Source organism: Eleutherodactylus coqui, chromosome 4, assembly GCF_035609145.1.
Source record: "Eleutherodactylus coqui strain aEleCoq1 chromosome 4, aEleCoq1.hap1, whole genome shotgun sequence".
Taxonomy (NCBI): Eukaryota; Metazoa; Chordata; class Amphibia; order Anura; family Eleutherodactylidae; genus Eleutherodactylus; species Eleutherodactylus coqui.
In genome coordinates this window covers 267,782,207-267,795,536 of record NC_089840.1, presented here as the reverse complement: position 1 = coordinate 267,795,536, position 13,330 = coordinate 267,782,207, and the positions used below count along the sequence as shown (strand labels likewise).

At 46.9% G+C, this 13,330-nt stretch overlaps 1 protein-coding gene across 1 annotated transcript in view; it reads right to left on the bottom strand.

Moving 5' to 3' along the window:
- Positions 1-11,731, bottom strand: part of LOC136626336 (ovostatin-like) — a 117,714-nt gene extending 105,983 nt beyond the window's left edge. Inside the window, exons 1-3 of the mRNA XM_066601310.1 lie at positions 11,584-11,731; positions 8,966-9,019; positions 8,346-8,387 (exon numbers count right to left, since the gene is read on the bottom strand). Coding sequence (XP_066457407.1) covers positions 8,346-8,387; positions 8,966-9,019; positions 11,584-11,648 — 161 coding nt within the window. The 5' untranslated portion in view covers positions 11,649-11,731. The remainder of the gene's footprint in view (positions 1-8,345; positions 8,388-8,965; positions 9,020-11,583) is intronic.
- Positions 11,732-13,330: the final 1,599 nt, after the last annotated feature.

The following is a 13,330-nucleotide window of genomic DNA, read 5'->3' as shown; positions in this document are numbered from 1 at the left end:
GCCTTAAACCCTAATGTCTTCACAGGTCACACAGTGGACTGGAAAGGGTTAATGCAGGTGGGTTTCGGCCCACACTGCATGCCCCAGTCAGACTGGGGTTCTTTACAAGTGGACACATGTAGGTTAAACTCCCTGTGGAACCACTGCCTGGGTGGGTGCCAGGAAGCCACCGGCGGTACATAGAAATATCCCATTGCATTGCCCAACACAGCTGAGGTAGTAATGTCGTGCTTAATGCAGGTGGGCTTCGGCCCACACTGCATGCCCCAGTCAGACTGGGGTTCTTTACAAGTGGACACATGTAGGTTAAACTCCCTGTGGAACCACTGCCTGGGTGGGTGCCAGGAAGCCACCGGCGGTACATAGAAATATCCCATTGCATTGCCCAACACAGCTGAGGTAGTAATGTCGTGCGTAATACAGGTGGGCTTCGGCCCACACTGCATGCCCCAGTCAGACGGGTTCTTTAGAAGTGTACAGATGTATTAAAAACTCAGTGTGCACCTACAGCATGGGTGGCTCCCTGGAACCCACCGGCGGTACATAAAAATATCCCATTGCATTGCCCAACACAGCTGAGGTAACGTCAGCTGTAATGCAGGTGGCCTAAAAATTAATTTGATTACACTGTAGGCGAGGGCCCACAAAAATTGCTGTATCAACAGTACTAATGTACATCCCAAAAATTGGCCATGGCCAGCCAAGAGGGCAGGTGAAACCCATTAATCGCTTTGGTTAATGTGGCTTAAGTGGTAACTAGGCCTGGAGGCAGCCCAGTGTAACGAAAAATTGGTTCAAGTTAAAGTTCCAATGCTTTTAAGCGCATTGAAACTTATAAAAATTGTTCTGAAAAATTATTTGAGTGAGCCTTGTGGCCCTAAGAAAAATTGCCCGTTCAGCGTGATTACGTGAGGTTTCAGGAGGAGGAGCAGGAGGAGGAGGAGGAGGAATATTAGACACAGATTGATGAAGCAGAAATGTCCCCGTTTTGGATGGTGAGAGAGAACGTAGCTTCCATCCGCGGGTGCAGCCTACGTATTGCTTACGTATCGCTGCTGTCCGCTGGTGGAGAACAGAAGTCTGGGGAAATCCAGCCTTTGTTCATCTTGATGAGTGTTAGCCTGTCGGCACTGTCGGTTGACAAGCGGCTACGCTTATCTGTGATGATTCCCCCAGCCGCACTAAACACCCTCTCCGACAAGACGCTAGCCGCAGGACAAGCAAGCACCTCCAGGGCATACAGCGCTAGTTCAGGCCACATGTCCAGCTTCGACACCCAGTAGTTGTAGGGGGCAGAGGCGTCACCAAGGATGGTCGTGCGATCCGCTACGTACTCCCTCACCATCCTTTTACAGTGCTCCCGCCGACTCAGCCGTGACTGGGGAGCGGTGACACAGTCTTGGTGGGGAGCCATAAAGCTGGCCAGGCCCTTAAAGACTGTTGCACTGCCTGGGATGTACATGCTGCTCGATCTACGCACATCCCCTGCTACCTTGCCCTCGGTACTGCGCCTTCTGCCACTAGCGCTGTCGGCTGGGAATTTTACCATCAGCTTGTCCGCAAGGGTCCTGTGGTATAGCAACACTCTCGAACCCCTTTCCTCTTCGGGAATCAGAGTGGGCAGGTTCTCCTTATACCGTGGATCGAGCAGTGTGTACACCCAGTAATCCGTAGTGGCCAGAATGCGTGCAACGCGAGGGTCACGAGAAAGGCATCCTAACATGAAGTCAGCCATGTGTGCCAGGGTACCTGTACGCAACACATGGCTGTCTTCACTAGGAAGATCACTTTTAGGATCCTCCTCCTCCTCCTCCTCCTCCTCCTCAGGCCATACACGCTGAAAGGATGACAGGCAATCAGCCGGTGTACCGTCAGCAGCGGCCCAAGCTGTCTCTTCCCCCTCCTCCTCATCCTCCTCATGCTCCTCCTCCTCCTCCTGTACGCGCTGAGAAATAGACAGGAGGGTGCCCTGACTATCCAGCGGCATACTGTCTTCCCCCGCCCCCGTTTCCGAGCGCAAAGCGGCTGCCTTTATGGTTTGCAGGGAATTTCTCAAGATGCATAGCAGAGGAATGGTGACGCTAATGATTGTAGCATCGCCGCTCACCACCTGGGTAGACTCCTCAAAATTACCAAGGACATGGCAGATGTCTGCCAACCAGGCCCACTCTTCTGAAAGGAATTGAGGAGGCTGACTCCCACTGCGCCGCCCATGTTGGAGTTGGTATTCGACTATAGCTCTACGTTGTTCATAGAGCCTGGCCAACATGTGGAGCGTAGAGTTCCACCGTGTGGGCACGTCGCACAGCAGTCGGTGCACTGGCAGCTTAAAGTGATGTTGCAGGGTGCGCAGGGTGGCAGCGTCCGTGTGGGACTTGCGGAAATGTGCGCAGAGCCGGCGCGCCTTTACGAGCAGGTCTGACAAGCGTGGGTAGCTTTTCAGAAACCGCTGAACCACCAAATTAAAGACGTGGGCCAGGCATGGCACGTGCGTGAGGCTGCCAAGCTGCAGAGCCGCCACCAGGTTACGGCCGTTGTCACACACGACCATGCCCGGTTGGAGGCTCAGCGGCGCAAGCCAGCGGTCGGTCTGCTGTGTCAGACCCTGCAGCAGTTCGTGGGCCGTGTGCCTCTTATCGCCTAAGCTGAGTAGTTTCAGCACGGCCTGCTGACGCTTGCCCACCGCTGTGCTGCCACACCGCGCGACACCGACTGCTGGCGACATGCTGCTGCTAACACATCTTGATTGCGAGACAGAGGAGGAGGAGGAGGAGGGTGCTTTAGTGGAGGAAGCATACACCTCCGCAGATACCAGCACCGAGCTGGGGCCCGCAATTCTGGGGGTGGGTAGGACGTGAGCGGTCCCAGGCTCTGACTCTGTCCCAGCCTCCACTAAATTCACCCAATGTGCCGTCAGGGAGATGTAGTGGCCCTGCCCACCTGTGCTTGTCCACGTGTCCGTAGTTAAGTGGACCGTGGCAGTAACCGCGTTGGTGAGGGCGCGCACAATGTTGCGGGAGACGTGGTCGTGCAGGGCTGGGACGGCACATCGGGAAAAGTAGTGGCGACTGGGAACTGAGTAGCGCGGGGCCGCCGCCTCCATGATACTTTTGAAGGACTCAGTTTCCACAACCCTATACGGCAGCATCTCAAGGCTGATGAATTTTGCTATGCGGACGGTTAACGTTTGAGCGTGCGGGTGCGTGGCGGCGTACTTGCGCTTGCGCTCGAACACTTGCGCAAGCGACGGCTGAACGGTGCGCTGAACTACACTGCTGGATGGGGCCGAGGACAGCGGAGATGAGGGTGTGGGTGCAGGCCATGAGGCGGTAGTGCCTGTGTCCTGAGAGGGGGGTTGCATCTCAGTGGCAGGTTGGGGCACAGGGGGAGAGGCAGGGGTGCAAACCGGAGGCGGTGAACGGCCTTCGTCCCACCTTGTGGGGTGCTTGGCCATCATATGTCTGCGCATGGTGGTGGTGGTGAGGCTGTTGGTGTTGGCTCCCCGGCTGAGCTTTGCGCAACAAAGGTTGCACACCACTGTTCGTCGGTCGTCAGGCGTCTCTGTGAAAAACTGCCAGACCTTAGAGCACCTCGGCCTCTGCAGGGTGGCATGGCGCGAGGGGGCGCTTTGGGAAACACTTGGTGGATTATTCGGTCTGGCCCTGCCTCTACCCCTGGCCCTGGCCACCGCACTGCCTCTTGCAACCTGCCCTGCTGATGCCCTTGACTCCCCCTCTGAAGACCTGTCCTCCTGAGTAAGCGTTGCACACCAGGTGGGGTCAGTCACCTCATCGTCCTGCTGCCCTTCCTCCGAATCCTCTGTGCGCTGCTCCCTTGGACTTACTGCCCTTACTACTACCTCACTGCAAGACAACTGTGTCTGATCGTCATCGTCCTCCTCACCCACAGAAAGTTGTTGAGACAGTTGGCGGAAGTCCCCAGCCTCTTCCCTCGGACCCCGGGAACTTTCGAATGGTTGGGCATCAGTGACGATAAACTCCTCTGGTGGGAGAGGAACCGCTGCTGCCCAATCTAAGCAGGGGCCCGAGAACAGTTCCTGGGAGTGTTCCCGCTCCTGAGCAGGTGTCATTGTAGTGGAGTGAGGAGGCTGGGAGGAAGGAGGAGCAGCAGACAGAGGATTCGGATTTGCAGCAGTGGACGGCGCAGAACTGCGTGTTGACGATAGGTTGCTCGAAGCACTTTCTGCCATCCAGGACAGGACCTGCTCACACTGCTCATTTTCTAATAACCGTCTCCCGCGTGGACCCATTAATTGGGCGATGAATGTGGGGACGCCAGAAACGTGCCTCTCTCCTAATCGCGCAGCAGTCGGCTGCGACACACCGGGATCAGGAGCTCGGGCTGTGCCCACACCCTGACTTGGCCCTCCGCGTCCTCGGCCGCGTCCACGTCCTCTAGGCCTACCCCTACCCCTCAGCATGCTGTATTACCAGTGATTTGATTTCACAGGCAGGAAATAAATTGGCGCAAGACTGCAGGCCAAATATAATTTTTGCCCTTTTTGGAAAACGAAAGGCCCCACTGCCTCTAGTGAATGAATTATCTAAGTTTAATAACTGTGCTGTGTCCCTGCTTATGTGTCACAGAACGTGAGGGTAGCAGAGTTATTATAACTCTTGGAGAGCAGGTATTTTTTTCCCAATTAAGGAAAGCAAATGGCGAAGCCAGCAGTAAAGCGTAGCTGGGTGCGTCTGATTTAGCAATGTTGTTCAAGCAGCTCACACGTGTCCACCGCCCTTAGGACGGACAGAGGCTGGACAAATAGATTTGTTTTCAGTTTTTTTCCACCAAAAGGCAGCACTGCGTATATTCAATGAACATGAGAAGTTTAATAACTGTGCTGTGTCCCTGCTTATGTGTCACAGAACGTGAGGGTAGCAGAGTTATTATAACTCTTGGAGAGCAGGTATTTTTTTCCCAATTAAGGAAAGCAAATGGCGAAGCCAGCAGTAAAGCGTAGCTGGGTGCGTCTGATTTAGCAATGTTGTTCAAGCAGCTCACACGTGTCCACCGCCCTTAGGACGGACAGAGGCTGGACAAATAGATTTGTTTTCAGTTTTTTTCCACCAAAAGGCAGCACTGCGTATATTTAATGAACATGAGAAGTTTAATAACTGTGCTGTGTCCCTGCTTATGTGTCACAGAACGTGAGGGTAGCAGAGTTATTATAACTCTTGGAGAGCAGGTATTTTTTTCCCAATTAAGGAAAGCAAATGGCGAAGCCAGCAGTAAAGCGTAGCTGGGTGCGTCTGATTTAGCAATGTTGTTCAAGCAGCTCACACGTGTCCACCGCCCGTAAGGACGGACAGAGGCTGGACAAATAGATTTGTTTTCAGTTTTTTTCCACCAAAAGGCAGCACTGAGTATATTCTATGAATAATAACTGTGTTGTGGCCCTGCCTATACAATTCTTTCCCTGCAGTATCAATGGAGGGTGCAATGGTCTGCAGAGGCGATTTTGAGAAGCAAAAAAAAATGCAGCACAGCTAACAGCAGCCTGGACAGTACTGCACACGGATAAATATGGCCCTAGAAAGGACCGTTGAGGTTCTTGAAGGCTACACTCACTCCTAACACTCTCCCTGCCTATGCAGCACTTCTGTCCCTAATGCCAGGTGCAACGGTCTGCAGAGGCGATTTTGAGAAAAAAAAAATTTGCCACTGCTAACAGCAGCCAACACACAGCTATCAGTGGCCCTAATAAGGACCTTTGGGGGGTCTTGAAGCCTACACTAACTACCAATTCTTTCCCTACAGCAGCTCCGGTACAAACAGCACTGTCCCTCATCTAACTCACACGGCATCTGAGGCGAACCGCGGGAGGGGCCGACTTTTATGTTCGGGTGACACCTGATCTCCCCAGCCACTCACAGCAGGGGGGTGGTATAGGGCTTGAACGTCACAGGGGGAAGTTGTAATGCCTTCCCTGTCTTTCAATTGGCCAGAAAAGCGCGCTAACGTCTCAGGGAAGGAAGTGAAAGTAACCAGAACACCGCATGGTGTTCGTTACGAATAACGAACATCCCGAACACCCTAATATTCGCACGAATATCAAGCTCGGACGAACGTGTTCGCTCATCTCTAGTCAGAACCCCTTCGTCCTTCAGATGGCATGTTACTGACAGGATTCTCCAGACCAATGGCATCTGTTTACACTTTGTCCTTATATATATTGGACAAAAATATGGAAACACCATACAAAATGCATTGGATTTTCATAATTAGCATTGAGCTGACCTTTTGACCCCTGCTTGGCTGAGAGTTTTCCCTCCAAATTTGTGTTTACTTCACCTCCTGCCCTACTCTGGGTGATTTTTGGAGACAACACAGAGAGCTATTGAATGACATCATCGAATGGTTGTGATTGGTTCACTGAGCACCGGCTTTGATTGGCTGAGGCGATGCTCGTTAACCAATCAGAGCAATCGCTTGCTTGAGGCAGGGTATTCAAGCCCCATCTCCAGCAAGTGATGCTCCATCGGAATTGACGACTACACGAAAGCCTGCCGCAGCATCGGCGGCCAGCGGGAGGGACCCGAACAGCAACTGCTAGTTCACATTGTGATACATGATTGTGATGGTATAATAGTACATAGTATGGGTGCATAAAGTTAGTAACAACAGTGATAAATAAGTAGTAAATAGGAAATGGATATGCTGTAAATGTTATGTCATAGGCTTAGCTAAAAAGTAATATTTGCATATTCGTATACCCACCTAAAACATGTATCTATCGGGTAATAGATTTTAATTAACTATCTATGCCTCCTGCCCCATTTTCTATATATCTTTTCAGCTCTAAATACCTCAATATTTATGATGTTTATGATTTTGGCTTAATTTTATTTCATATGCATTATTATTTTTAATTAATATTCATGTTTCATTTATTTATTTTTATTTATTATTATTTTTACATACCGTATATACTCGAGTATTAGCCGATCCGAGTATAAGCCGAGACAATAAGTTTCACCACTAAAAACTGGGAAAACTTATTGACTCGAGTATAAGCCGAGCTATACTCGAGTATATACTAGGTAAAAAATACCCCTCCATACACACCTCCCGGCCGGCGTCTGTGCGACAAGCTGCTTAAATTCTCCCTGCTGTCCCCCGCCGTCCTCTCTGCTTGGCTCTGTCAGTGCTGTGTGAGTAAGCGCTGTGATTGGATAGAGCGTCAGCCAATCACAGCCGGTGCTCGATCCAATCACAGCACTTACTTACACAGCACTGACAGCAGGGGATTTGAAAGCTGAGCAGGGAGATGACAGTGGGGAGAATTCTAAAGCAGCTTGATTGGCTGTGAATGATCGAGCACTGGCTGTAACTGGCTGACGCTTGATCCAATCACAGCTCTTACTTACACAGCGCTGATGGCGGGGGATAACAGAGTCGAGCAAAGAGGACGGCGGGGGTTGACAGCAGAGAGAATTCAAGCAGCCTACCGCACAGCCGCCGTAGACACAGACACCGGCTGGGAGATGAGTATGGAGGTTTTTTTTAAGCCTTCCTTGACTCCAGTATAAGCCGAGGGGGGCTTTTTCAGCACAAAAATATACCGAGTATATACCTAGTATATACAATATATATATTTTTTTTTCCTCCTCATTTTCCCTTCCTGTGTTTGTTCTTTTTCTCCTTTTGTTTCATATCCATTTCCTATTTACTACTTATTTATCAAGTTATGCATCCATATTATGTACTATTATGCCCTCACAATCTTGTATCACAATGTGAACTGTATATGGTGTGTCCAGCGAGACTGAGGAAGAGGCGCATGTGCCTCCAGATGCTCGGTGTTTCATGCTGATTTTTTATGAGAAAAAGAGATATTCCTTTTAAAACACAAACAAATGCACACGTGTCCAAAAGGTTGCGCCAACATATCAGTGTTTTTTCCTGACCGACACACTATATGGGTATACAGCATCAGATTTCAGCCTATGCTATTATTTTTACTTGTTGTACTATGGCTGAATGTTTACTAGGCCTGTGTCCCCCATTCCAGTCTCTGTACCTTTCTGTTATAAAGCTCAATATAAAATAATTAAAAAAACAATCATTGTGTTTGTGATGTTAGTTCTTTTTCTTATATAGCAATACATTACATTAGGAAAAGCAAATGATGGTAACTGCCCAAACAATGACTGGTTGTCTGGCACCATTGCAACACTGCATATAGCAACACAATGTCACCTTCTGTAACTTCAGCCTAATGGACAGAAGGGCGTTGATTGTTTTTGTAAAACAGAAACAAGAAAAATACACAAAAGATGGTAGAATTTAAAAAAAACCCTCCCCAAACCCAATAAATACAGTACCTTGGTTGGATTTCGTCACATCCAAATGAATGTGAGTCATAGCTAAAGAGGAAGAGAAAAATAAGGAAAAGAAGAGCAAAAATAAATTGTAGAAATAATAAATATTTCAAGACATGACAATAAAAATGAATATTGATTAAAGTAACCCTGGGTTTTCAGGACAAACTTCTGTTCCAAGAGAGAGTGGGCAGGGGGATATTACCACAGTTGTTCTTCTCCGCCACCTCTCCGATCCACCAATTGAGGGTTCCTGTTTTTGGCTATCCAGGATGACCACGGTATTTTCTAACTACCTACTGTACATTGCGTATTGCTTTCTGATTAGCCAGTGCTGATCACACAAGCAGCTCTGGCCAATCACAGAGCCTGTATAGTGCATTGGTAACCAAATACTACCAATGCACTGTTGGCATTACAAGGTCAGAAGATTGCATCAGCTATTTTGAATTGCCAAAAACATTGTCTTGAACTGGAGGCTGTGTCACCCACTGTATATAACTTGAGCCTGATGGAGAGAAGCTGACTGCACAATTTTTGTAAAACAGAAGCAAAAAAAATACACAATAGATATTGAGATAGAATAAAAAAAGAACCCTCCCCAAGCTTGGCAATGACCGTACCTGGGGACTGCATCTTCATTATTCGATGAATCCGGCACAGAGCCTTCTCCAGACCTAAGAGAGGAAAGGAAAATTGAGGAAAAGAGTAAAAAAAATTGTAGAAATAGTTATTATTTTAAGAATTTCTAAATATAAATGAATATTAATTAGAACGACTGTCCGGTTCCATTACTAAATTATGTAATTATGTCCCAAGAACAAAAGGGGTTGAGGGGGAATATAAAGTACAGTTGTTCTTTTTTGCTGCTCCTCCAGTCCACTGATTCTGGATCCCATTTTTCGCCATCCAGGATGGCCACAGCAAATTTCTAGTTACCTAATGCACACTATACCTGCTCCCTGATTGGCCAGTGTTTACCATGTGAGCAACTCTGGGCCAATCAGCGAGCAGGTATAGTAGATTGGTAGTCTAACACTACCAATGCACTGTGTGATTTAGGTAATCTAAAGATTGCATTGGTCATTTATTTTGGATAGTTGAAAACAGGGCCTGGAACTGGCCAATCAGAGGTACAGCAGAGAAGAACAACTGCAGATAATGTACCCTCCTCCCCCTCTGGCCTGGGACAGACCTTTGTCTTAAAACAGGAAATTTATTTTAACTTAGCAATACATAAAAGCAAGAGTGGGACTTAGTAGTGATGGGAGATGAAATTACTTACCTAAGACCACTGGATTTGTCCCCCGGCAGGATCTTTATCTACAGACCTTTCCCATCTTCTGCACATGTGCCTGTCGGCAAAAGGTAGCCAGGAGCCTGGAGCAGTGATCATGGGCCACGGTGAGCGGTCCCTAGTCATGTGATTACCGTTATCGGATAACGGCGATCACGTTGAAGTTAAAAAAAAATTAAAGTTTCATCTCCTCATTGACAAGATCAGTGAGGGGAGATGAAACCCCTTACTGAAAGCCTCCGCATTTGTCTCCCAACGTGGTTATTCTCCACGGACCTTTCCCGCTTCTGCTTATGCGCCCACCAGCAAACTGGCGGACGCATTTGCAGAAGTTGGGGAGGGCTTGGGAAATTTAAGAGCCAAGAGCCTGAAGCAGTGACCGGAGGCTCCATTGAGTGGTCCCCGGTCATGTGATCACCATTATCCAATGGTTGACTCCTTTAGGCTAAGCTAGTGCTAGCTCTATTAGTTCTCTCTAGCTGGTTAGCCCAGACTATTCCATTAAGGTGGGCTGATCTCTCAGGTCCTATTATTTTCCCCCTCTCCATGAGGTGACCCAACTATATAATCTGGGTACAAGATTAGGGATAAAGTGTGGTCTGACCTTTAGCCCTTAAGGAGAGTTATGATATGGTATTAATGGGGGTATTACCAGCAATTTAGCATGAAGAGTTATTGATTTTGAGACAGCCATATGCAGAATCCATTGTTGATACACAGACACGTATATTAATACATTTGATTTTTGTTTCTCTGTTTACCTTAATGTTAGTCCATGGCCCAGAATTTTAATTGAATACTAATAAAGAATTAATTTTAGGGATCTTCGTCTATGAATAGGGCTAAAACTATATAAGTTCCCTCTGCCTCAGTGATTTTGATGTCCCTGCAGTTAGACCCAACGATTCTCGCTCAAAAGACAGCTTTGAGCGATTTTTGAGCGAGAATCATTGGGTCTAAAGAGGCCTTAACTCAGGTGCTTTGATGTTGCTACACCTGAAAAGTCTATACTTGTATATCTAGTCATGAAACCCTATAAACACTATAAAGAAAAAAATCCCAGGATCGATTTTGGTAGGGGGTAATGATGCACCCCCACTAAGTTAACATCCTCAATGTGTGGTGTTCCCATGAACTGATTAAAACGAGGCAGTTCTCATAAAGAGTGTATACACATGTGATCGTACGGTGATTTTGTGAGATTCTATTGTTGAACACACTATAGTGCAAGAACACTTGTCAGATGGTTACTTCAGTACTCAGGTCCTTAGTGCATTGAATAGAAGCATAATGTAGGAGGAGACTGATACTGAAGTTTACTACAGGGGTTATAATTATCCCCTTTCGAGGAGAGGGGATAATGATAATAACCCCTGTAGTAAACTTCAGTAAACTTTCTAAAGAAAGGGGATAATAATTAATTAATAAAAGTTATATTTTATATATTGCTCCTTTAGGGGATCAGACCAGTAAAAGTGTATAGCATATAACTGAATCCTCTGCCTCAGTGAATAATCAAATGTGTGTCCAGAATAAAGTAAACAGAAGGAAATATATATCTTATCAAAATAGGTTTCAACATAGTTGATATATTGCAGTTGAAAATGTGCAAAAATGTTAATGTTTTCCAAATTTTCCCAATTTTGGAGCTTTTTAAATAAATATACACAAATTCTTTTTTTCCACCTAAATGAAGTACAACATGTGGCAAAAAAACAATGTTAGAATCACTGGGATATGCAAAACCTTAACAGAGTTATTCTATGTTAAAGGAACACGTCGGATTTCCAAAATTTGGCTTCGTCATTTAGGTGCAAACAGGCCTAGTCAATGTGAACTAGAAACAAATTGGTTATGTTTACTTACTGCATGTTGTGTGCTCAGTATACAATCATAATATTTCTTATGTGGTTATTAAATATCTTATATCAGCGTATAACTTACCACTGTGACTTGGCTGTGCCAATGAGACTCACGAGGGCGATGCTCACAAGCCACATCTTCCACATTCTGAGAGCCGGTGATCACTGCCTAACGAACCTGATGGAGTGGTCGATTTTTATAGACCTACCTGAGGACTTTACTTCCACATCTGCGCACTACTTCATCACTCCAGGAGCCAAACTGCCCCAGGCAAAATTAGACGTTAGGTGTTTGTTCAGCCTATTATGCAATAAGGAACTTTTACTTAGTAAATGCAAAGGGCCAATAAATGTAAATAGCAAACGAGGAAGCATTGTGCTGAGGAGATTTTGTTTTCCTTATTGGTGTAGAGCAGGAGGGGGGGGCAGCTTGGTGAGGTAAGAGGTCTACTGTAGAAATACAGAGGCTGCTAAAGATTGATGGCTCATGTACAGTGGATATAAAGAATGTCTACAGACCCCTGTTAAAATGCCATGTTTATGTTATGTTAAAATATCCGACAAAGATGAATCCTTTTAGATTTATTTCCACCCTCAGTGACCCGTTATCTGTACAATTCCATTGAAAAGCAAACTGAAATTCTTTCGGGTAGAAAAAAACCTAATTATAATAATGTGGTTGCATAAATATGCACACCCTAAGGCCCAATGTCCATGGGCGGATCGGACTCCGCATGTGGGAGCCCGCAGTGGAATCCGACCCTACCCGCGGCTGAGGGCAGTGCTTACCCGTCCCAGTCTTCTGCGTGCCTTTTGGGGTCTTCTATTTTCTTCACTGCTGCCGCACATATGCAGTGGAGGTTTTTTCTTAAGCCCCTGCTTTCCGCGGAATCCGTCGCCCATCTGAAATTGAATTGCAGACGGGTTAAGGATCAGACAGCTTCCATTGACTTCAATATTAGCAATCTATGTGGGATTCGCAGAGAAATGGAGCATGTTGTGATTTGTTTTCTGGACCAAAATGTCTGCAAAACAAATCAGCTTGCTTTAATTCAGCTGCGGACGCCCATGTTTCTCTATGGGTGGCTTGAACTGTGTATCACCCTCTGCGCGGATTCCGCAATTCAAGGCCGCTTGTGGACATTGGGCCTTAAACTAATACTTTGTTGATGTACGCTTTGACTTTATGACAGCATTCAGTCTGTTTTGGTTTGTGTCTATCAGCAGGGTACATCTTGGCAATCTTTGCCCACTCTTCAAAAGTGCTAAAAAAAACCTGTCAGATTGCGAGGGCATCTCGTGTGTAGCGCCCTCTTCAGGTCACCTACAAATCTTCAATGGGATTCAGATCTCGGCTCTGGCTGGGCCATTCAAAACTGTGATATTCTCCTGTTGAAGCTATTCGCTTGGTGATTTTTTTCTGTCTGTGCTGGATCGTTGTGCGGAAAGGTGTAATTCCTATTCATCTTCAGCTTTTTAGCCGACACCTGAAGCTTTTGTGCCAAAATGGACTGGTCTTTGGAACTGTTCATAATTCCCTCCACCTTGACTAAAGCCCCAGTTCCAGCAGCGGAAGACCATCCCTACACATAATGCCCCCTCCACCATCTTCACTGCGGGTTGGTGGTCTTCTGGTGATGCACAGTGTTGGCTTTAACACCAAACATCCCTTCTGAAATTCTGACCTCGGTCTCATCAGACATAACAGATTCTCCCACAGACTTCTGGCAAACTTGATTGAGGTTTTGGCAAAACATAGTCGGGCTTGGATGTTCATCTTTGTTAGACAAGGCTTCCATCTGGCAAACTTGATTGAGGTTTTGGCAAAA